This window comes from Falco cherrug, chromosome 2, assembly GCF_023634085.1.
Source record: "Falco cherrug isolate bFalChe1 chromosome 2, bFalChe1.pri, whole genome shotgun sequence".
Taxonomy (NCBI): domain Eukaryota; kingdom Metazoa; phylum Chordata; class Aves; order Falconiformes; family Falconidae; genus Falco; species Falco cherrug.
Window position 1 is genome coordinate 57,420,975 of NC_073698.1, and position 22,419 is coordinate 57,443,393.

The following is a 22,419-nucleotide window of genomic DNA, read 5'->3' on the forward strand; positions in this document are numbered from 1 at the left end:
CCAACTTTCAGCAAGCAAGCAAAATAAGTTAAACATATATTTAGATGTATCTAAATCTACACAGATAACCATATTCAGTTATGAAAACATACTACATTTATAAGTTGGTTAGCAGATACAACTCCATCAAATTGAGGACACTGTGCAAAAGGTGTTGTACAACTGTAGGAAACCATTGGTTCTGCTCCCAGGGCAAAGGGGAAGTCAGGAAAAGTAGGGCAATTGCAAGAAGCCACCACGACGTACCTGATTTCTATTAATATATTGATACAGAAATCTTCCTGAATGGCAAAATGACTTTACGGGACCACTTTCTCCTAGTAATATTTTTTGAGAGCAATTACATTGCTAGATAACAAAGTTTTTCTATACCCACAAACAAAAAAGCAATAGCATATACGGTACAGCGGGAGAAAGGGGACTATCTTTTAACATATGTGTTCACTGTCTAGAAGTATTTATCTCTGGGTGGGTTTTGGTTTTTTTGCTTGTGTTTTTTGGTTTTGGTTTTGGTTTTTTTTTTAATTTAAGGAATATGCTTTTTAAACAAACAGGAAGCTTGTTTCGGAAGCGTAACTGGGAAAAGCACAGTTATCCAGCATTTCAGTCCCAGGACAAGCTGTTTCAGAAAAAACCTTTAATGATTAATGGCAACAGGAGTTTCAGGCTGTGCTACAGAAAATGACAGTAAACCATATGTCATTAAGGAAAAGATGATTTCTACTGTCATGTGATAAGGTTAGGAAGTCTTCAAAACTTCTTAACTGTATGGGTGAGTAACAACTTTTAGTTATGGTAACATGCTACTCGAGTCAGATGTGATGGATCCAAAACTGATGTCTCAATTAATAACCTAAATTCCCTTTGTTGACAAGGAATATGAAATAAACCCTAGAATTGCCTGCATCTCACACTTAAGCTGCAAAAAGCCAGCTTTTTTCCCCCCCCCTCCCCTTTTTTTTTTTTTTTCCCCTCCAGTCAAGCCTTTCTCTTTCCCCAGTCTCAGGGACAAATGTAAAATAATAACCAGAGCACACGGTGAGAAAAGTAACTACCTTTTTCCTTTTAATATAGATGTAGTACAGAATGTTTAATTACAGCAGGACAGTGCTTCCAGTTAAATAAAATTAAAAACTTTTATTCTCCCAAATATAAAATTACTAAATTAATGTCTTAAAAGAATAAGAATATGGAAAAAGCTTTAAATTATACCACCATTTACCACAGTAACCATGATTACCAATTACATACTCCATTGCTTTGGCAAAAGTTTTTTTTCTTTTAATAACTGCTTATAAACCTAACATAGCAAAGACTGTATACATCTTTATATTGCACTTATTTATATACAGGAATAAATGAACTGTAAAGTCTGCATATACTTGGAATGAGCAAATTTTCACAATAAACTGAAAGCAGAAGGTTAAGAGCTGGTATGAATATTAAAAAATGCTTAGAAATGTAATACATTTATGTACAGACTGTACGGACTGTATTAACAAACAATATGTACATAACAATTTACTCCTATTGATATTTTAGTATAACTCAGTGTTCATTAATACAGACCTTTGGTTGCATTTAGTTGTTTAATAAGATCTAAGCTCACATACCTCCAAAACAACAAGGTATAAAATAAAGCACAACAATTTGCCAAATGGTACAAAAATTACTATTGTCAGTTCCATTAAACCCAAAAAACTAGTGTCTCTGTCTAGCCCCAAAATAGTTCTTGGACGTGGAATCAATCTCTATGTGCCATACACAAAAAGAACACCCAAATGTTACATATCTGCAAAATTACATCCCACAACACTTTTTAGTAATGTGCAATTCATTTTAATAATACTTTCTAATGAAAAAGAGAAATTAAATTTGACTTCATAATTTTCCAACACGCACTTCTGCAATGACATTGTGACTACTTTTAAAATGTTACCAGCAAGATTAAAAAAATAGATGTGCGCCTCCCTTACTCTAAAAACTATCACCAGTAACTGCTGTTTGCTAAGTGTGCTCAGACGTTCGTATGAATTATGCAGCTTGCACGTGCCCAACATTTAGCTTCAAAATCATCCTGAGTTTGCACACAACGAAGCAAATCCACATACTTTAAAAACAAACAAAAACCCCTGAACATACTTCCCTTTACAAAACAATCATGCAACTGAAGAAGAACTGGGCATCCCATGAACTGTTGTGCTTGTTGGAGTTCCACTTATGGCGTTGAAAATGTGTAGCGAATTAGGTATAACACTGGCCTTTTCTTCAACCGGAGTAATCTGAAAATGCAAAATACGTATTTACCAAAGTGTTACAAAATGACACAAGAATTTATAAAATAACGAACCACTTTCACAATATGCTGCTTATCAACTCAACTTTGCAGTACTTTCTCAATCGCACAGAACTTCTTTTTCAGGGTGGTCACCATTTCCAACTATCCTCCTCTACTAGTTGTAGGAGGACAGTATTTATTTCTCCAATGTCAGTTCTCCTAATTTAGGTATTACACTGTCCTCTCTAGAGGAAGCTTGGACAGCTTCTCTCACTTCTCTTGTTAACTTTCAACAGGAGTTTCACAACAACAGGCATGCTTTTTCCCTTTTTTGTTTTCTTTTTTTTTTGACTTAAGAAATGCTCAAATCATACCTCTATCAAAAGCTTTCAGAGCACCAAAAAGACTTTACTCTTGACAGCTATAAATTTACTGCTAAGTAATGCTAAGATTAGAAATATTGGGGGAAAAAAGGAATGATATAAAAATCAGACAAACTAAGAGCACAAGTAAAGAAAATTAATTACCATCCCATCTGATCATATTGGCAAGCAGCAGAGAAGAAAAAAGAAACATCTGTTAAAATTCTTTTCTATATTCTTTGTAACAAAATTTTTGCAGTTGTTTAAAACCCCACACTATAATAAGACAGCTAATAGTTTCTTCAATGACATTAGAGTAAACATTGTGAGAAGCTTTTTCCAAATACAGCAATAGGCAGGCACATAAAGGTGACATTTTTAAAGATTTCAGTGAAAAGCCTCATGATTCTAAGCTTCCAGGGGAGTGACCTATCTCATTTAAAAACCCCAACCAAACCAATACCATGCTTTAATTACTTACAACTAATTACATTTGCATAAAAAGAACACAGTGGTAGGCTAATAGTAAACATTACTGCAGCCAGCGCTGTACTTCCATTTTCTGTTCACACTATCTTATAGGTATTAGTTGTTTGCCCCTTCTTTTCTTGGTTTACTTTTAGACAATGTGATTTACTCCTGAAGTTTCAAGCATTACATGCTTTTTCTTATCATCAAACTTTGGAAATTCACACACGAATATTCTTCTAATGTACATAATCTTGCATTGAATTAAAAGTATTTTTTCTTGTGTACATCCTGTTATTCTTTTATTTTTTCCTATGCTAGGGGAATAGTAATTTTTCATTTATTGTCATTAAACTATTTGATCAAAACATTCTCCTCTTTTCCAAAAGGGTCTTCTGTACAGCTGTCTAATCCTCCCACATACCTCGTTCATCTAAATCAGGTGTCCAATCAGTTCGTCTCCTTTCTAAAACCCTTCACTGCTCTCTGCTTTTCAGTAAGTCACACTGAAATACAGTCAAACTGTCCCATTTTTGTCAGCTAAGCAACCTCTTTTCCTGTTGAGGGATCTTTCAAAACTGTTTTCCTTGACATGCGTATCTGAAAGATACTGTTTTTTTATTAAAAAACCCAAGCAAGCCACACACAGATTCTGACCAAATGGTAACATTCCCTACAAACCTTGTACCACAATATTCTCCATCATTGGTAGTTAAGAAAAGCTAGTTTTGTGGTAAGTTTTTCCCTGTGATAGTATAACAAAAGAATACAAGAATGAAAATAAAGCCTATGTGCTTGCTGTATTCTTGTGCTTCACCATAATTATATCATAGCACAGCGCTACTCACAGCACAGTATCTGAGAAAACCACATCAGGAAATAACAGACAGCAAGAAGGCATGCGAAGTGAACTCTAGATACGACACATTTTTGAACAGGGGGAAAAAAATAGCCATAAAAGTTTTGGATACGATCTAAGCAAGGGTGGAATAAAGGCAAATCTCTCTTAGATAAGCCTATGGATAAGCTGTTAAACCAACAAGTGTCTACCTTTTCGAGCAAGTACTTCTTGGATAATAATAATTTAGAGATGTCAAAAAATTGCAGATGGGTAAAGTCATTGCACATCTAAAAGATGCAATCCTGAAAAAAACCCTGGAAGATTAATAGAGCATTTAAATGCCAGCTACACTGAACACCTCAGGTAGGTCTCAAGTTTAATTTTTACTGTACAATTTGATTTCTGAATAAAGCCTATAGTTTTTGTATGGACAAGAGAACCTCTAAGCTCCTCTTTGTATCAACTGGTTATCCAGACCAGGATGCATTGGTTCCTAGACTAAGAAAAGTTGCTATTATGGTCACACATCTAAGGAAGTCTCATAGACATGTGTATTTGTAAGGTAAAATATTATCAGAAAACACAAGTATTTCTTGTGGGACAGAAATACTAGCCTTGAGTGTTGAGAGCTATAAGCCACTCTATGGCTGTGGGAAAAGATTATACAAACACCCATGGATTAAAGAAAAGGAACCTGATGTGACGAATTTAAATGTCAAGACGACAGGGATCAAGTATGAATCTTCAGTTCTTCCTGTCCTCCCGGAAATAATATCCTTGCCTCTGAAGTGAGGAGACATTTCTACCATTGATCCCAGATGCAAGGTCCTACATCTCAGTCCATGAGAGTTTTGGCTTTCCTTCTCCTATATCCTCTTTGTCTGTAGTGGATTCTCCTCAAGAAAATGTGTTGGAATACTTCTTGAAAGAAGTTTAACTCTTTGTCGTGGAAGTAAATGCTTACATCTCCAAAATCTAAAGAAAAAGAGCTAACCTTGCAGATCCAATTCCCCTACAGTTACCAGGAAGTACAGACTAAAATGAGCTTTTTGGGTCATAGAGACCCTTGTAACCACACATATGAAGTATAAATGATATATATACTCATGTCAGTAAATTTGTTTTATCTTGGCTACAGTCTCTCTCCTGCAAAAAACCAGACTGGTGTGAACCAGATCTACTTTCTTAATGAGAAAGACTTGATTCTGAAGGTCAAGAAAGCATCTGCAGAAAATGCACAAACAAAAAAATGAGGAAGTTCCACAATTCCATGATATGCTTATACTCCAATAAAGAAAAAAAAGAAACAATCCTCTTGTATAAAGCATTACATACTCTTTTCCTAGTGGGTTCAACATTACAGCTACATTCTGAACGTTGGTATGTATGATTTAATATTAGCACATACTTGTTCATGCATTATTTCAGAAAGTTCTTTTGCCATTTCTCTGTAGTTTGCCTTCATTTCTTCTTGATATTCCAACTGATCTTCCTTTATAAGTCGTTCATTTACACCCAGAGCATGCCCACAAGCTTCAACAAATTGCCTGATTTAGATAAAAGAATAATAAAAAAATCTCAATTAGAAATACAAAATCCAAAAGATTAATTCAAAATGCCAGCTTAAAATATGTTTTCATACGGTCAGAAACTATAAAAGTAAAAAAAAAAGTCATTATGATATCAATCTTGGGGAAAAAAGTCAATTCCCCCCACCCCCCAAAAAATAAAACCCACCACCAAACAAAAAACCACATACCTAAAAACTTCCTTTAGTAGCTTTACTTTATTGTCTGGATATCTTTTGGTGTTTGTGTCATCTAAGAAAGCTCTTGCATATGCTAATGGACCAGCATTAACCTAAAAAGAATAAGGATTACAAAATAAAGTCAGTTCTCTGACATACGGTCTTAGCAATAACAGGTACTACAGGTGTGTGTCTGATTTCATTTTCTTGGAACACAGTGATTTCAAGAAAACTGGACTTATGAAGTAAGAAAACTGCTGGAGCTGGCACATAAGAGCATGAGAGGTCTCTACAGCACCCTGTATGAACCTGTCCTGGCACAAAGAAACCACTGATGAAGTGGCAAAGTAACTGCTGATAACAGCAATTTGTCATCTCTATTTATGAAAGTGAGGTGGGAAAATGAGGAAAATGAGCTAAATCTACTACTGTTTGATATGCTTATCTATTGAAAACACTCTTCCAAGCTGAAAATTCTGCAATAATTTCCTGAAATTTAACTGTGCTATTACGGCAGCTACATGAAAAGTGGATTCAATGATTTCTGACTCATCCCTATTATTCTTTTATGTTAACAGTGACAGCCCCTCCCTTCTCATCCAAAATGGTAGCTTGACAACTTGCAGATTCTGGAACCTTGGTTTATTGTTGCTTTTGTTTCTTTTGTTCTCTTCAACATGAAAACAGCTCATTTCAGATAGCTGTGTTTACCGTTCCTTTGATTTGAATCAACTAAAAATAACAGAGCAGCACTTTTGTCACTGCTTTCTTAAGACCCTGACCACACTGACTTGTACATGCTACAACTGTTTTAGGTACCCTATTTTGATAAATCTGATGGTTTCCTTATACATTCAAGTAACAAAATGTTGTACAGTGAGATTTTCTACTGTTACCCTCCTTCTATATTTTGGCATTCCCTCTTCATCTCCATAGGGATCTTACCAAAATACAAAAGCAATAATTACCATGTTGAACCTACTGTGAGCAGATCTGCATCTAGCCAAAATATGCTCATTCACTCTCATATGGGAAGTCACTGTTTCATGGTAGTTTCAGCTTTACAGCAATACCAGGTGGGGCTCAGACCACCATAGATTCCAGAGTTGAATCTTAACCCTTTTATGTAACTGTCCATGATCAGTGTTTACATGAAATATTTTTATTGCTTTTCCTATTCTGGAAATAAATGCAAACAGTGAGCGTATTTCTAATTTAGCACAGTCTTGAATATACATAACAAACTAATGATGAACCAACTACTTATATAATTTTCCAGGGACAGAAGCAAGTGGAAGAGCTGAATGACAAAGTATATGGTCTTACCTGAACACTGACACTTCCTTGTAGCTTCAGCTGCAATTTGATCATATCCACTTCAGCTGAAGAGCAAAGCTGCCGAAGTTCTGCAACTTTTTTACTCATTTCATCAATGGCTACTTCAATTGGGTTTAAATCAGTATGGTGCTGATACATTACTGGAATGCGCTTCTTCACATAAGGGAAACAATGTATAGCTACAGATGGGAACACATTTAATATAGTTAGAAAAAGGTTTTTGAATGAGGTGTGTTTTGAAATAATTTTATGCTAAAATCTCATTTTGATGTAATTAGTTGCCCAATTTAATACCCTATTATATAATTAGAAATACTACCAAATGTACTGGGAAACCAAATATTGAAAATGGAAGTATGTATAGCTTTACATGTATTACAGCAAAGAAAGGTCACTGTCATTACTGCTTCTAATAACCAAAAATTAAACCATTTGAACTTGATTCATACAAGAACTGTAAAAAGAATTGTTTATCATCCACATATCTCTGAGAAGAATCAAAAATAGCAAAGCTGTTCCTCACAAGTATTATGTCAGCTGTCCATAGCTAAAGTCACTTATTTAAATTGGTTTTACCACTGTATTAAGATAAGTGTGAGCTTCTCACATTTGTCATTAAAGACAAACCCACAAAACAGTCTTTTTCTAAAAAGGAAAGCTAGACTCCAGATTCTTAATTCTTGAAGCTTAAGAAAAAAGACAACCCAAAAAGTATTTGAGGATTATCCCTTGAAGAAACCAGTCTGAAAAACCTAGTTTTGGCTAAAAATGCAAAAAGTTTTTTAGCGGACAGCTATGAAGGACTTTAAGTAAAATGGAAAAACCCATACAGAACAGAATTAGAATATTTGAATTAATGTTGCCACTCAAAGCAACTTGTTATTTCACAAATTCAGATTTACTCCTTACACAGGAACACTGCCAAACACACTGTAACTATTTCCCTTAAAAAAAAAAGTACAATAAAATGTTTTGTATCAGTGAACTAAGTATCTTTAAAATTTGAGCCCATGGGAGATAGATGGGCACTCTCCGTTCTAAAGCCAACAAATGAGAAACTAAAGCACAGTGATTAGACCAAAGACACAATGAAACTGGAGCTGGAAATAAAACCAGACCTTGTCCTTCAGGCTCTCCTCGTGCTTTTAGCTAAAAGAACCAATGCCGCATTTTACACATCCGAAGACTGAAAGAATGTTGAAAAATGCCACACCCAAGACTGCAAGCATAATACCACTGTTCTTCAACGTTTTGTAGCAAAGAAAGGTGAGCACAGGGAAGGGCAAAGAGCGAGATGCAGACTTATTAAAAAAAACCCCAAATTATTTAGAAGTCAAGGATAGTTAGAACTTAGTTGCATATGAGATTTTACTCTCTTTTTCCAGTGCTTAGGGGTTAAGAAATCACAGTCATATACGTATTCTCAGATGGTCATTTATAAGTGTTTGCATATCACATTTTGGAGTATTATTTTCAAGTATGCATTGATTTCAAAAGGTTGTTCTAACAGTATTTCGGTATACTTTGCAATTCTTATCATCTCTAACAGTTGCGTGCAATCTTCTAAAGGATTTTTTCTGACAAATACACAACATATAGAAAAACCTAAGTATCTAAGAAATAAGTGCAAAAAAGAAACAAAAAAGTAGTTTTAAATTAAAGGAAATTTCCATTCAATCAGTACCTGTCAAAATAGTCCTTCTCTTACACTGTTCTTCTACTCCTCCTTGTCTTTTACCAGCTTGTGTAAAAGGCATCTCAAACATAAAGCGACGAATGTTATGAGTCCTTTCAAAATCTGTTTTTCTTTCCTGCAATTCTTTTTCTTCAAAATATGGAATTACATGTGTAACTTGAATATATGCATATTTTGAATCTAAATCCTTAGGATTTACCTTAAAAACATGAAAAAAAAATTAAAATCAAATAGCTACATTGTGAATAAAGTGAATTTAATTGTAGTCACATAACCTTCAGAAATCAAATTTCATTTCTTAACCTTCAAATTATTGAAAATGCAGGAGATATTAATGCTCTTATAGGGTTTCTCTGCATTGTTTCTATTGGGAAGACAACACAGCTAGATGCATTACAACATGTGGTTGTGGGGTTTTTTTGTTTGTTTTTTTTTTTTAAAAAAACACATTCATTATTGATAATTGCTCTACGCAGAACTGCAAAAAAACCCATAATACACAGTTATACCCATGATTAACACTGGAAGGCACACAGATACAGAAAACCCAGAAACAAATACTTGTCCTACATGACTGCTGATACAACAGTAGATTGGAGACCAAAAATTGCTAGTGATAAAAAAAAGTTATAGAGTTAAAAATAAACCCCTACATTGTGAATAGCTCAGATATGGCCTTCAGAAGGCATTCCTCCCAACCTGTCTGTCTCCACTGTGACACCCTATGAAGGTTCCCAAAGAATGTAATGGTGGGAACAAGCCTTTACCACTCAAGCTCATTTAGTTTTGCAGTTCTAGAAACAAAGAGCCTCATAGACTGCCAGGTCTTTAATTTGCTAAAAGCAGCAACGAGGCTCCAGTATCAATAGATAAGGACACTAAATCTTTGCCCAGCAGGGTCCCTAAATGGACCAAGGATGATTATTTTTTTTTGTAAATTCCCCCCAACTACAGGATAAAGAGGGCACCTTAAACCTGTGCATCTTTCTAAATGTTGTTGCCTACCACTTTAGTCTCATGTCAAATACTCACGTTATCTCTGCCTGTCTCTGACCCATTTCAATTCTATAAACTAAGTGGGAAAAATAGCAATGCAAATAGACACATGAAGTCACCAGGTAAGTTCTGGAGCAAACCGGGAACAGAGCTAAGATCTCCCTGCTGTAATCCATTTTTATTAGCACATGCTGCTTGATTATTATTACTTTTTTTATTTAATATTATTGGACTGGAATTTAAGTGGTAAATTATATAATTTACGTACTCATTCTGATATAGCTGATAGAAAAATGTTCCCTATAAATGCTGACAAACATATGCACTATAATTAATTGTAAAGAAATCAGGAGAGTACACTGGAAGAGCTGTGAAAAACTGAGATTACAATATAAATCTCTTGCCTTCCATGGCATGAAACCTAGCCTTTGTGTAAGTCCTCCTCTCCTTAAGTTCCAGCATTGAAAAGCCCACCACTGCTGCACTTTCAGTCCAAGAAGTGCAGACCTTTGTGATCTTACTGGCAGAATCAAGTAACAGAAGAGACAGGAAATTATCATAAGAAAAAATCACCATAAAGTCTGAGGCCAAACAAAAGTTAAAAATTGGCTGAGGAAGGGAACAAAAGGAATGCAGAGAGGCAATTTGCACAGTATGTGTTCTTCTCAGCATACGGGATATTGTAGCTCTCTTTAGTTCACCAGTTTTGGAGCCTTCAATTGCAAAGGAAAGTATTTCCTGCGACAATTCCAGATCTAACCAGATGACTCTGCGTGAGCATTTTTTTTTTTCCTACAGTTTAAATGTTTATAAAAATTGAACAGGCTCAGAGACATAGGCAAACGATAACAACTGATACAGAGTTAAAGTATTAATTACATATGGTACTTTTCTCAGAAGAGGTACTTTTCTCTGTTTCCTACTTCTTTCCTGAAAGAAGTTCGGACTTCTCAAGATGCAGAAAAGGGACAAACTTCCAAAGAATGAGTGTGCATGAACTGGCAAGAAATATAGCTAAAGTTAACACAAACTGATCATAATCCAAATTTGTCCTAAGACACAATTATTATTTTGAGAGGTAACACCATGGAAATTAAGGGGTTTTTTTGTTGTTCTTAAAGGTAACCTTAATAGAAGATGATATTTCTGTCATGCCCTTCAACCACTAGCATGTTTAGACACATATGTTTGTGTGCCAAATGAGTAACAGACAGTGATCCCACAGTATTTCAAGTGGATTAGTGGAAGTAATTTATTAGAATTTTTTATAGAGGATCAAGATCATACTTTGCCAGAATCCTGAATCATTTTGACATTTTCAGATCCAAATTTGTCAGAGTAGAGTTTTTGGAGTCTTTGGGAAATTTCTGAAAGAGGTGTGAGTTTAGGCTCTTTATAGATATATTCCTTTCCGTCTTCATCCTCAAAGAATCCCTGTAAAAAATAAAGTAATCAAAATCTTGGGAAAAAACCACATAGAGCAATGATTAAGATGAACATAATGCGTGTGGTTCAAAGCAAACAAACATTTAACATCAGGATTCAAGCAAACATAAATAAAGAGAAATTAGAATCTACGTAAAAAAGGTATTCCTAAGCAAATAAAAAAAAAACTCAGAAAAATGTAATTATCTACTACAGAATGAGTGAAAGATAATGACAACACACAGTTAAAATTTTAAAGGTTTTGTTGTAATTTTATGGTGTGCCAAGCCTTTGAGATAACTTTTTTCACTTTTATATAAAAGTGAACTTTCGGCACTGTTTCACTTGCCAAAAGAGTTGCAACAACAGTCTTGTTGCTCGACAGGACTATCTGATTCATAAGTGAGTACCTTGGCAATAGTTTCCATAAAAATAATCTGAAAAAAATCTTTATGTAGTAATAAAAAAATAATCCCAGAAATCGAAGTTTAATTTATGTAAAGATCTTAGGTTTATGTTGTACCATATTACCATATACTTCTTTATTTTTATTACATAAGGCATATGTTTTAAAACCGTAACTAAATGCAAAGTAGAGTACATGGGAAGTGAAACAGGTCATTGGTTTAAAACAAGAAGCCATGTCTGAGTTCAGGTTTGAAACAAGAAAATAAACACTTCTGTCATAAATGAAATAGACAAAATAGAAAAGCACAACATAACATGTATAAACACAGGCTAGATTGACAAAAATACCCACATCAAACTAAGGTGAAATGCAGTAGTTTTTACTGCATTGCTTGCTTTGTAAGCGGTTACTGTAATTACCTCAACATCTGTTTCACTGTCTGTAAACTGGTATTGCTATAAAGTTATAAAAGACAACAGAATACATGTAAAGTTATACTGCTCAGAGTATTTTACAATTCTCCATGCTCAGCTGAACAATTAGCAACTGGGCTATGCATGTAGAAAGGGTATTACTTGATGCTGTGTGATACCATACTGATGCATACGCAATTCTAGACACATATTGCAGGATGTGAAGCTGTCCAGTACACAGCCAGAACTTTTGTTCAAAGCATGCAATACTGATGCATACAAAAGGGTGATTTGTTCCCTAAATGGAACTTAATGCTATTTTTTGAATTGCAATGGCTATCGATGCATACCAATCTAAGAAGCAGCCTTGCAAACCACACTGTAGCATTACAGACATTAAGTCAATACGTTGTTAAGAACTGACATTACAGAAAACTTACCGCTGCCTTAAGGTAGTAAATAAAAGAAGAAAAAAGAAAAAAAAAGTAAAAAATTTACTGAGGAAAATAATGAAGAATTGTATTGGAATTGATAAATGTTTTAAACTAAATTACTGATGGTGAATAAGTGTTTCTTAAAGAACACGTTTCTTGTCCTTTTTATGTCATGGTATCAATATAGATCATTAAATAGTATACCTTGTAAAATAAATTCAGGTTTTTCTTACTGCATAGAGCTGACAAATGATAGTTAAATAATACTCACCTGTCCAAAGAACGCTACCCTGAAATAAGTACCCAGCAGTCTTTTGCCTGTATGCATAACTTCTGTTACTTTACTGTATGCTCGATGAAGAGTGTCATATAAATGAGCAAGCCTCTAAAAATAAAAGAAAACAATCATAGTGTAGAGAATAACATAGAACTTTCCTACCTTAAGACAATAAATGATGTCCTTATAGCCAGTAAACATGTTTAACTGAACAGTAGTAACAGGTTTAGCACTTGTATCAGAATGACAGTATGCAAGATTAATTTTTAATTTTTATTTAAATAAAAATAAACTGTTTAAAATGAAAACAAATTTTTCAGCACGTTCATATTTCAGTTAGTTTTAGTAATTTTGTTCTGTGATGTCCAACATGTCATGCAGTTAAGACTAGAAAAATCAGAATTTTTTTCTTCCTCAAATTTACTTATGATGAATTGAGTACCTCAAAATCTCTCCGTTTTTCATAAATGGGAATTATGAGTTTATATATGTCAGCAATGAGCTCATAGCGTTCTGCCTTCCAGAGTCCATCAGCACACTGCTCCAACAATTCCATCAGCACATCCTAGATTTGGACACACATTTGGTAACATACAACAATTCAGTACTTGTGAAAAGCACAGCAAATAATTATACCAAAGCTCTTCCTAATACAAAGGGAGATCTTGCCTCAAAACAAGATTATCTAAACAAAGTAATTTAAATTATTGTGGCAATCAATAACTGCTAAAAGGAAACAAAATAGAACAGAACGGTCTGAGTGTATCACATGTACTTTTTGTATTTCCCAGGAACAGTACTTTTCTTTTACGTACTCCTGACTTCTTAAGTTCTAAAAATGACACCCGTGTGAGAAGCCAAAGTCTTACCTTGAGACACCTGTCTTACTTGCAACACGCTTTTTTCCAAAGCGGTGTTTCCTTGGGTTTTTTTTTTTGGTTTTGCAGAGAGCGCATTATTTTTAAAAGACAGCAATACAAACATTTGACTGTAATGGTTCTGAAGGAAACTATCAAACAAATTACATCAACAATAAAACAAAAAGTTACAATACCAAAAATCTGTACTCAGAAGTAATTACCAAGGTACAACAGTGGAATTTGGTATATGTGGTCCAGAATGAAAATAAATATAACAACAGTTAGAGAAGAGAAATCCTGCAGGGTCAAAACAGAGTCATATAAGCAAGAAACCACCTTGGCTTTGTTGGGTTTGATCCTAATACCCTTGTAGCAAAAACATAGTTATTTAAGGTTAACTAAGAACTATGCTTATCTGTATGTTAGAATGGAAGCATACATTTTGCATTTCTGCAGTTACATTGTAAATATAAAGTCTCTGCCTTCAGTTTGCCATAATTTTTTACTTTCCACTCATTTAATTTCTTCTACTTCAATAAGCATAACAAAACTAAGGTAACACTATTAGTTAGTCTAGTTTTCATAAATTTAAATTACTTGTCTAACTCCATTAACTCAGTTATAACAAACAATTTTACAGATGTTACGGAGCATCTTACAGCTCCTGTGATGAAGCTGTCATATACTTGCTCATGGCTTGAGTGTGACAGAATCACTGTGAAGAAGTCCGTTCCCATCCACGTACCCTAACACATCTCAGTCCATGTTTGGACCTCCAAGAATCTCCAAGAGAATCCAAGTCTCAGACAGAGATGTCAGAAGACATGAAATTTCTACTTCTTGAGACCTTCTGGTACCATTCTTGCATTGTACTGGTGAAGCCAGAATCTGGAAATAACTCCTTTTATCCTTAGAAGGGATCCAATGCTACTCTATTCCCTTCCCACCTTTGGTAGATGACTACGACAACATAAAGACATCACTAAGAAAAGCCAACTTTAATACTGAGAGCAAAAAGAGACTGAAAAATGCCACCCTTATCTGTGTGCTGCAATGGTCCCTGAAACATATCCTTTCCCCCAGTCATTATGGGGCTGTACAGACTCCCCAGTATCTCCATCCTCAGCAACCAGGCAGTGAGAACGGAAAGACCAGTGTCACTGCTGGATGACAAGGGCTGCCCACAAACACTGTTTTATGACAAGAGACTTAGCTCAGACACCAGAGGGCATCCAAATGCAGAAAAGCAGTAAAATCTCATTTGCACATAGGAAAAAAATATAAAGAGCAAAAGCTTCATGTGTGAGAGCTGATAGGAGGGAGGAAAAGAACCCAAGATTTCTGGGCCACCTATCTCAGTGCTTATCCATTTGCACTGGAAGACTCCAGCAAGAGCTTCCCTCATAACCTGTGAGAACAGCTTCTTAACCCTTTTATGGCACACCTCTTAGAAGAGTCTGGTTCTGCCACTAACCCTCAGGAGCTGGACTTTTTCCAGTTTGTTGGTATCTCTCTTGACTTTGAGGGGTCAGCACTGGGCACAAGATTACAGATCAGGCACCAGAAATGCTAAGTAGAAGGGGGAAAACCCACTTCCCTCTACTTCTTGACTTTTTCTAATACAACTCAGCATGCTACAACCACAAGGCTACACTGACGATTCCCATTCAACCTCTTGTCCACTAGTGAACTCCCAGGTCTTGCTGCAGAGCTGCTGCCCAGCCAGTCCATCCCCAGCCTGTACTGAGACCTTGGCTGATTTTTTCCACAGATGCAAGGCCTCGCACTTGTCTTTGTAGAACTCTTGAGAGGCTTCTGTGTTCCTTCAGTTTGAGATCCCTCTAAATGGCAGCCCTGCCCCCCGACGTATCAGTCACTCCTCTCCATTTAGTTTCATTCACAAACTTGATGATACACTGTATCCCGTGACCTAGATTGCTAATGAAGATGCTAGACAGTATCAGCCCGAGTATCAGCCTTCACCACCATACAAATTATCTTATATGTTTGTTAAGTACCTATTTCGGTTTTTCATAAAGTGCTTCAAATATATTGAATTACACTGCATGTGATCATGTGAGCTGTGATGCACTTTCATTTACAACTCTGCAAGTCAGAAATCCTCTCATGGAAAGTCAAACAAGAGACCAGAAAAAAACAAATAGGAAGGTAGAGATTGACTTAAAATCTGTGGTGGAGCTGCATTCTGGCAGAGTTTATTTTGGAAAAGTACAACAAAACTGAATGAAATTGCTTCCAACCTTAATCTGCATGGAATCTGGCACTTGCCACAGGCCTATTAGCCATAGCTCTGATCTCTCACAGATGGACTGCTTACAGTGAAGTCTAACATGGAAAGGGTGTATCAAGTTCCAGATTTTCACCTTCCTGTTTCTGACACCCAGAAAAGTTTTAGTTCTGCAAGAACAATTTGATTTGTGCTGCTGAATAGGCTGTCTAGGTAAACACCTGTTTTATTAAAAATGCACACAGTAACTTTGTTTAAAAAACAAAACTGAACCACAATTTTGGGTTTTTTTCTACTGGCTAGTTTAGGAAATTAGTCAGGGTAACCCTGGCCTGAGAAAGAATTCTTTTAAAATGAGAGAATTTTTAAAATTTCAATTTTTAAAATGAGAAACTACATGGTCTTAAGATAATTTCACTGAATTAGGGAGACTTTACATAAACTGGAGAATATAAAAGATGTTTTGCCCTTCTTAAAAACACGGAGGGACAGCCCCTGACCCCCCATACTTGTAATTACTCCTTTGGAGATTTAACTCTAAAGTAACTAGCTTCCAGGGAAACTCTAAGTCTTAAGAAACAAATGCCACATGAATCTTGTTACTGTGTATAGGAAGAATTCCCATCGGATCACCATTTTGCTCAGCAGTAGTAAATACAGCTTGAAAGATATTTCTGGTTTCTTGATTTCTGTACCCAATTGATCTATCACGTGATTTTTTTTCTTAGACTAATGTAGTTTTGCTTACAGAAGAACATACTGACTAAGCACTCCATACATGAATATGTTCCTACTCATGAAGCAACTAGACTACCTGTTTTGAAGTATTTCTGTAATATACTAGTAATCTTAATCTATCCATGATTTTTAGTCTACTAAAACCCAAACAATTCTACCCTATTATTACTCTTCCTGGGGTGAACTATACGAAGCTATCTGAAACATCATGACTTTTTTCAATATTTCATCAGTTAGAGTAATACATGGTTAAGTTTAAAAGGGCTGCATGCAGGGAAAACGGAAATTTGGCAAGGCTTGAACCTTTTGCGAGCTCAACAGGCTTATAATTTCACTCTTGGCTTACTTCCATTCCATGGAAATACTGAGGGATGGAAATAAATTTGCATAGGGTTCAATGACCTAGAAAAAGCAGTATATTCTTTTTGCAGGGCCTGACTAACAAGAAAAAGAATAAAGACATTCCAATTTAAACAATACAAAAGAATTTAGCTCTGACAAATGGTTTGTCAGGTAGACACTGAGAAGAATTCCTAAGAAAAGTTTCCATCAGCAGTAGTCACTAGAAACCCAACTCTCCAACTCTTGGCTCGCTTAAAGCAGCATATATTTTGCTTTGAGTAACATGATAAATTTCATGCTAGATCAGGAGAATCAGTCATTTAAAGAATATAATATACACATTTTTTACAAAATCAATCTGCTATTGTCTTTGGAAAGGAAAAGCACTGTATTTCTCATTTCAAGTAATTCCAACTCCTGACTTCCCAGAAAGAGGCAAGTCAACGAATTTTGTCTTAAAACTATAGAGCAGAACAGTACCGAGGTACCCTAGGCCTAAAGCCAGGTTGAAACCATCAAGTCTTCTGTATGTTCCTCCTAAATCTGTCAGCATTGTCACAATTTGACCAGTCAAATAATTTTGTCATATACCTTTGCCATATACAAACTAGATCACAAAAGAAAAAAATTTTTGTTGTACAATTATGCTTACACACCAGTAATTTTTCCAACACAGCTACTGCAAGTAGTGGTCTGTCCCTCCCTCCCCTGCCTATACTGGCAAATATATAGTGTACACATAGCTCTTCATGAGCAAGATTATGAATAACCTTTTCATATAGGCTTCTTAAAAGTCACTGTAAAGCCAGCTCAGATGGATCAGCAAAGACACAAGGAGGGAAACTTAACCCAGGAAAAAAAACCCAACAGCATTGAGGCAAGCCTGGTGTGAGTAAAACCACTTTCACTGTTATGGCATTTTTGCTTAGGGAAACTGTACCAGCAAAAATCAGTGAATACATGTTCATGATTACTAGTGTAGTAATAATCTAAATCAAAGCCAGTTTCAAAACAAACCAGATCTTGCTTACTAATAAATAAACCACAGTAGTGTTCATCCTGTCAAGCAGCTTGAAAACCCCGTTTTGCTTGCTTTTATTCGATAGTGGTGGAGTCTATGTCCTAGTGCTTTATTTAAAAAATATGCATAAAGTAAATTCTGTAAAGCTGCGACAGCTCACAGAAATTTTTTATTTCAGTTTTAGGATAAGGTTAGCAGCTAAGAAAACAATTATAATATCCATCATATTAGTCAGCCTCCAGATTGAAACACGAAACTTGGAAAAACAAACAGCACTTCAGTGTGCATCAATTTTAACACTTTTATGCTTGCTTACTTACTTCATTGAAGTGAACATCTTGCATTCCAACATCCTCCATCATTGAAGCTTCTTCATCTATATTAGGTGTGATTACTCTGAAAGCAGTACAACCTTGCCTAAACATCCCTGCCATTGAAAAAGAAAAATAGACAAATTTACTTTTCTGCACCAGGATAAAGTTAGGCCATTTTGTGATGCTGGAAAAGGCAGAAGCAATGTTTAAACATAATTACCACCAAACTGATAAATAAATAAAAAACATATCCATCCTCCCACTGCATGATTAGAATACTAGACCTCACATAACTCTGTAAGTATAAATATGTTTTAAAAAATTAACAGATGTTAATATCTGGACTCTTATCTACCAAAATAAGTAGAGTCTGATTCTTCCTGTTTTATCTTAAATTTGTGTCCAATCTACCCCACCCTGAATCTAAGATCTAATCAAGGTAACTTTTACAGTATTTAATTAAACTGGCATGAAGTCATGCTGGAACTCTGTACAGAAACAGGCCCTGGCATATCAGCTTCCTCAGTCTGAATAACATGAATGGACTGACAGCAACCATACAAAATAATCAAAAGATGCCAAACCAGGTTATTCAGCTGTACATATATGAAGTCAGTCTATAAACAAGACAAAAACCCCAGCAATCTAACTTCCTTTACTGAAATAAGTACTTGGCAAAAATTGGGTTTAGAACATGAAACCTACCACTTTTAGCCATTCTGTTCTGGTCTTTTTTATTATATCAGAATGTTGAATTAAGAAATCAGGATTTTTGGCCAAAACCTGTACTAAGTAAAGCCTCAAGAGCAATCTGTAAATACTACAGAAGCACAACGACTTGCAGATACTTATCTCATAGCGCATTCCTACAAAGATTCTTTCTGCTCAGGTGGCAGCCTGACCTCCGGAGATTTTATTGAATGACTGCCTCAAATCCATGTTTTTGTTTTACTCCCAGAAATATCACAGGTTCAACTCCTTTATATTACTAAGAGGAAATAACTTTGGTATGACAGTAGACAGAAATAGCAGATCACCCGAAGGAATCACAACACAGATGATCACTAGTTAGTTGCTATCAGGCTTCCAAGAGGACACAGTAATTCTGACAAGCAACTTAATTTCAGATTTGGTCTCAGAGAAGCTTCTGAAATCACTGGAGCAGAAAGGACAGCCTTCACACTACACAAGTATCTGGCAAGAGGCACAAAAGGAACAGAGAAGAGCCATCTTGTAGACCCCGACTTTATTTCGTTTTGAGCTGTCATGCAAAGGCAAAGCTAAAAAGCTGTGAATATGAATTTGTCTGTCTACAAAAAAACCCACAACAGCTCAACATAATAACGTTGAGTCTTAACAGATTTCTGAAATTTTCCAGCAGATACCTATTTTTCTTATTAAAAGCCATATAATATTTTAATTTTCTCAAATCCCTGAATGAGAACTCTTCTAATCCTACAGATAGAAGGTAGTTTTCTACCTTATGCCCCAGGTCATCAGAAACGCACTTTTACAGACACGCTAGCACAGAACACCAAGACAGGTGAAGAATTCTGGGCATTATTATCACTGACTCAGCATCTGAAAATTTGAATGAATTTATTTTGCCTTCTCTGGCAATGCCATATTTCCCTATATGCAGCGAGAGATTAATTGCTGAACAAGAATGTTCACCACTAAGTTTGCTTTAGAAAGGATCTGACTTCAGCTATTAGCAGCTCTGGTGTAAAACTAAAATTTTTACTTTCTTAAAAATTTTACTTTACCTTCAGCTGAAATGCTGCCTCTTAGGTATGCAAGTATACTCTTAAATGTGTGAGTATGCTATCCATTTAGGTGAGAATTTTTTCCTTGGGGAACACTGAAATGCCTACAACTTCTTCAGCAAAACTAATGCTTTTTCTAAACTATAATGAAAAAATATAAATATTAAAGTAAGATTTCAGAATCATACCTTTTCGTGTGAGATATTCTGCAACCAGTGCTGCTACATGGACATAGCACATTGCTGCCTAAAACAGAAATAGTTAACGATCTCATAAATTACAATTATATTACTAAAACCAAGGTATATGAGAAGAGCCCTAGCTTGAGATAATGTCTTTAGTTTTCCTTTTTGCTGCTTTGCAGGAGATGTCCTATGACTGGTGTAAGAATTCTCCATCTCATTTATGCAAAAGACTATGCAAGAGCACTTGCTCCTCCTTTACCAGAGCATTGAGTAACACTGACAGCAATATACAATGTGAGAGCAACCACAGATCACAAATTACAAGGTAGGAAAACCATGCTATAATAAAACCAGGCAATTCTCTTTTGGGGATGTATTTTAAGTGTTATGTGAAATAAAAGAGCTATTAATTACTCCGCTCAACATTTGATGCTTCTGCTAACCTGTTTTGTCTGCCTTTTGGCTCCAGACTAAGAAAAATGTAGAAAAAAAAGTAGTGACAAACCGTCTACAAGCAGCAAAAGAAAAAGAGATCTGACCTATGAATAAAATTTGAAAGAATATGGTTGGTGCAGCCTGGAAAACAGAAGAAAGAGGAGGGACAGAGTAATCTTCAAATGCTTGAAATATTTTATGAAATTGACACTGATCCCTTTTCTCCACAGACAGGACAAAAACAAGATACAAGTTTTTTCTTTTAGTAAAAAGGTGTAGGCTTACAGCAAAATGTTATTCTAACTGTAATTATCAATTGAACAATTTACATAGAGGCTGCAGAATCTTAGACAACAGAGGTGAAGGAAAAAGTTTAAGTATCTGTCAGAAGCTTTAATTCATACTTTGTGTGGGGTTGTGCTTGGTGATTTACAGAGGTCCCTATCTAGTTGTACAGCCAAAGACTATGTTTTCAATAAGAAAACACTAAAAACAGACCTAAAAAACCCCACCTTGTGTTCCGAGAAAGGTGAAGTTGTTTCCTTCAAAATAAGGAAAAAAAAAAATCTAACAACAGAGCATCGCATATGCCTTCTGTGTTGCTACCATATCAAAGAAAAGAATTCTAGTACTAGATGCCCCATCACTGGAAGTGTTCAAGGCCAGGTTGCTTTGATACTTGTTTAAATGATGCCAAGATTAACTCACATGTTTATGAAACAACTTGATATCATGCAACACTATGTTTTCAGATGGAACAAACTACCAGAGACAGAAAAATTCATTCTGTATGTTGATAAAATATTTAGATCAAGATATATAAAAATGCTCACTCCCAACTCTCCTTTTTGCTAGCAGTAAATACTTTAACAGCACAGTGAAATTAGATAGCTTTCTTTTTTTGAAACAAAAAAATTGGGATTTGTCAATTTTAAGAACATTAGGAGTTTCTATTAAGCAGTCTGGAATACAGTCAAGCTAATTCTATAAAGGCAACTGAAGAGGAATTCAAGGAGTGTCTTTAAGTGTTTTAGCAACTGATAACAAAGATATTTTTAAGTATAAGGTCTGTGTCTTCCATGGCTTGCATTGAGCATTTCTGGATTAGTAGTGTGTCAGCTATGGTAGTTAAACAAACACCTTACATTAGTAATCAGAAATTACACACATTTGGTAGGACAAAAACTTCTCAGTCATTCAAACTAATGCACTAACAATTCAAAATTTATTAAAAATGCTTATTATATTACACACTGACAACTACAATTAGCACCTTGCATTTCAAGAAAGACAAGCTTTAGCTTATCACAAAGCTAAAACTAGTTTGATTTTTTTTCTCTTACCTCTGAAAGATCTCCATTTTTAACATGGATCCTTGCCATGCTGTCTAACCATGTCTTCCTTAATTCAGGTGTACTAGCGTAAGATTTTGCCAAACTGTACTGGAGGTCTACAAGCATTTCTGGATCATTCTCATGCTCCTTCATCTGAGCTGTAGCCATCAGTACTGTACGAATTCGTTTTGTTAAATCCTTAACATCAGAAGGGAATGTAGTGTGCTAAAACATAGAAAAGTGAGGTTAACAACTATCTTTTTCTACTCTTCACATAATAAAAAGTTGACACATGATTGCAAAAGATGCTATGAAAGAGTTTTCAAACATCATTCTACAGTATGAAAGAATAATAAATACAGACCTTTATAATTCTGTCATTATTGGCACAATTATTGATGATGGAAAGAGACTGCTGAAATCTAGTTCCTCCAATTCCAACAACATCAGCAATTAACTGGCTTACTGAAATAATAACCTTGACAGAAACAA

The 22,419-nt window shown here is 35.4% G+C and overlaps 1 protein-coding gene across 14 annotated transcripts in view; it reads right to left on the reverse strand.

Moving 5' to 3' along the window:
- Positions 1–1,042: 1,042 nt before the first annotated feature.
- Positions 1,043–22,419, reverse strand: part of DOCK9 (dedicator of cytokinesis 9) — a 128,859-nt gene continuing 107,482 nt past the window's right edge. For 8 of the 14 annotated variants that reach the window (XM_055702072.1, XM_055702069.1, XM_027812222.2 and 5 more), the window contains exons 42-54: positions 22,292–22,405; positions 21,937–22,152; positions 20,162–20,219; positions 18,214–18,320; positions 13,127–13,249; positions 12,679–12,792; positions 11,980–12,015; positions 11,014–11,160; positions 8,719–8,929; positions 7,023–7,213; positions 5,709–5,809; positions 5,358–5,496; positions 1,043–2,282 (exon numbers count right to left, since the gene is read on the reverse strand). In XM_055702072.1, coding sequence (XP_055558047.1) covers positions 2,160–2,282; positions 5,358–5,496; positions 5,709–5,809; positions 7,023–7,213; positions 8,719–8,929; positions 11,014–11,160; positions 11,980–12,015; positions 12,679–12,792; positions 13,127–13,249; positions 18,214–18,320; positions 20,162–20,219; positions 21,937–22,152; positions 22,292–22,405 — 1,680 coding nt within the window. In that variant the 3' untranslated portion in view covers positions 1,043–2,159. The remainder of the gene's footprint in view (positions 2,283–5,357; positions 5,497–5,708; positions 5,810–7,022; positions 7,214–8,718; positions 8,930–11,013; positions 11,161–11,979; positions 12,016–12,678; positions 12,793–13,126; positions 13,250–18,213; positions 18,321–20,161; positions 20,220–21,936; positions 22,153–22,291; positions 22,406–22,419) is intronic. The other 6 variants (XM_055702074.1, XM_055702071.1, XM_027812224.2 and 3 more) reach the window with 1 other exon arrangement.